The 1,880-nt window shown below is 40.4% G+C and overlaps 1 protein-coding gene across 1 annotated transcript; it reads left to right on the top strand.

The window, feature by feature from the left end:
- The first annotated feature begins 264 nt into the window (after positions 1-264).
- Positions 265-940, top strand: NKD2 (NKD inhibitor of WNT signaling pathway 2). Its single transcript, XM_056522972.1, is given in 2 exon segments — positions 265-304; positions 381-940. Coding segments are annotated over 2 exon segments (600 nt in total).
- The last annotated feature ends 940 nt before the right edge of the window (positions 941-1,880 follow it).

Here is a 1,880-nt window from a genome sequence, read left to right as displayed (position 1 = left end):
GAGAATTTTCAGAAGGACACAAATATTAAAGTCTAACAGCTTTCTTGGACATGACAGCAAAATGTAAAATATATGTTTGAACTTAGGCCTTAGCTTCTAAAGAATAATATCATACTACCTAAAAACCTAGGGTAAGACAGAGTGATCTCTACTACACAATATATATATATATATATATATATATATATATATATATGTGTGTGTGTGTGTGTGTGAGGTCCATGACGTCAATGTACGTCCTGGTGTTCCAAGTACCAAGGCACCATGATGTACATTTACGAATGGTGCAGGAATGGTGCAGGAAGTAAGAATACAGCAGTAATAAATTAAAGATACATTATACTCATTGCAAACTTTGGTTTTTCCTACATTTTCTTCAGGACTACCTGATAACCATACAAAGCAAGAGCAGCACAAGAGTCCCCATTCTCAAAACAGATCACGTTCACAGGAATCAGAGATCCATCCAGTGCATCATAGAAGGTCCCAGGTGTTCCATGATTATTCAATTCCACTTGTAGAACCAATGCATCGACTACCAGAAATGCAACAAAGGAGTAAAAACCAGGATAAACAATTTATCAAGTCTCCCAAAGGATGTGGACATTTTTTTGCAATTCCCAATTGAATGAGTGGTGTAAAATCCGGAAAAGGTATGAACTACAGCATACCGGTAACTCCATCTCAAGCAGGTCATAGTGGGCAAAATATTTATCACCTTCAGCAACAGTCGTACAACCACAAGATGTACAGACAGGAAAGTAAAGATATTCATTCACCTCTGAAGACCACTCATTCCCAACCAGCAGTAGAGCATGAATTCATCTGGGATTTCCCACCTGTTCTTACCAATGAAGGCTATGTTATTCCTGTCATACAGAGACATGAACACTACCACCACCATCATCATCATCATTACCACCACTATCCTCAGTCATAAGTAAAGCATGAGAGAAGCAAAGGAATGAAAAATTTCTCTTTCAAATGCAGAATTCCAGTTTCTACTTAGGAAAGAAAATTATGTCACTACATTGGCCCAGATTTACTAAACTGAAAGCCAACCCATTTTTTTCTTTGTTTTTAGCGTGTTTTTAGTTTTCTGGACAGATTTATCAATAGTTTCCGTCTAGGTATTCCTGGAGGAATATCCTTTGTTTGTTCATATGTCCCAAGATATTTACCAAAGGTTTCCGTAGAATTTTTGGCCCAAACTGTGTCAAAATGGAACCACATGGTATTTGTACTTGGTCTGTTTTTACATTAGTGGCATAAAGCAGTGCACAGAGTCACATATGGAAAACCAGCCAAATACACTACCGTATATACTCGAGTATAAGACGATTTTTCGTGCTGAAAATGCCCCCCTCGGCTTATACTTGAGTGAACTCTCCACCTGTCAATCCCTTCTCAGTGGTCTTCAACCTGCGGACCTCCAGATGTTGCAAAACTACTACTCCCAGCATGTCCAGACAGCCATCGGCTGAACATCCATGTGCGTCATTGTCAAGGCAATGTCACTAATCCGGGGCCGGCCCGGAGCAGAGAAGAGGTCCTCCCGGGGAAAATGGACAGTCCAGAACGACTAACCCTCCCCACCGGACAGTCCCTGCAGCATAGATGGCCCAGACCAGCTCACCTTTCCTTCCCACCGAGGGGAGGTGAGTAGAAAACTAAAGGGGGGTCTGGATGATGACGAAGGCCGCAGTAGTTTAAACTGACAATGGTTTTAAATTCCTTATGAAAAAACCTTTGATTATCAATCAAGTGTTACATACAATCAAACCTGTAAAAACATAAAATACAGCCCACAGAGCTGGACAAACCTGAGATAAAAGGTAGAGACAATTGCCCAGATTTACTAAAATTGTCAGGTTTTCAAA

This window comes from Hyla sarda, chromosome 5 (assembly GCF_029499605.1).
Source record: "Hyla sarda isolate aHylSar1 chromosome 5, aHylSar1.hap1, whole genome shotgun sequence".
Taxonomy (NCBI): domain Eukaryota; kingdom Metazoa; phylum Chordata; class Amphibia; order Anura; family Hylidae; genus Hyla; species Hyla sarda.
This window is presented reverse-complemented; position numbering and strand designations above follow the sequence as displayed.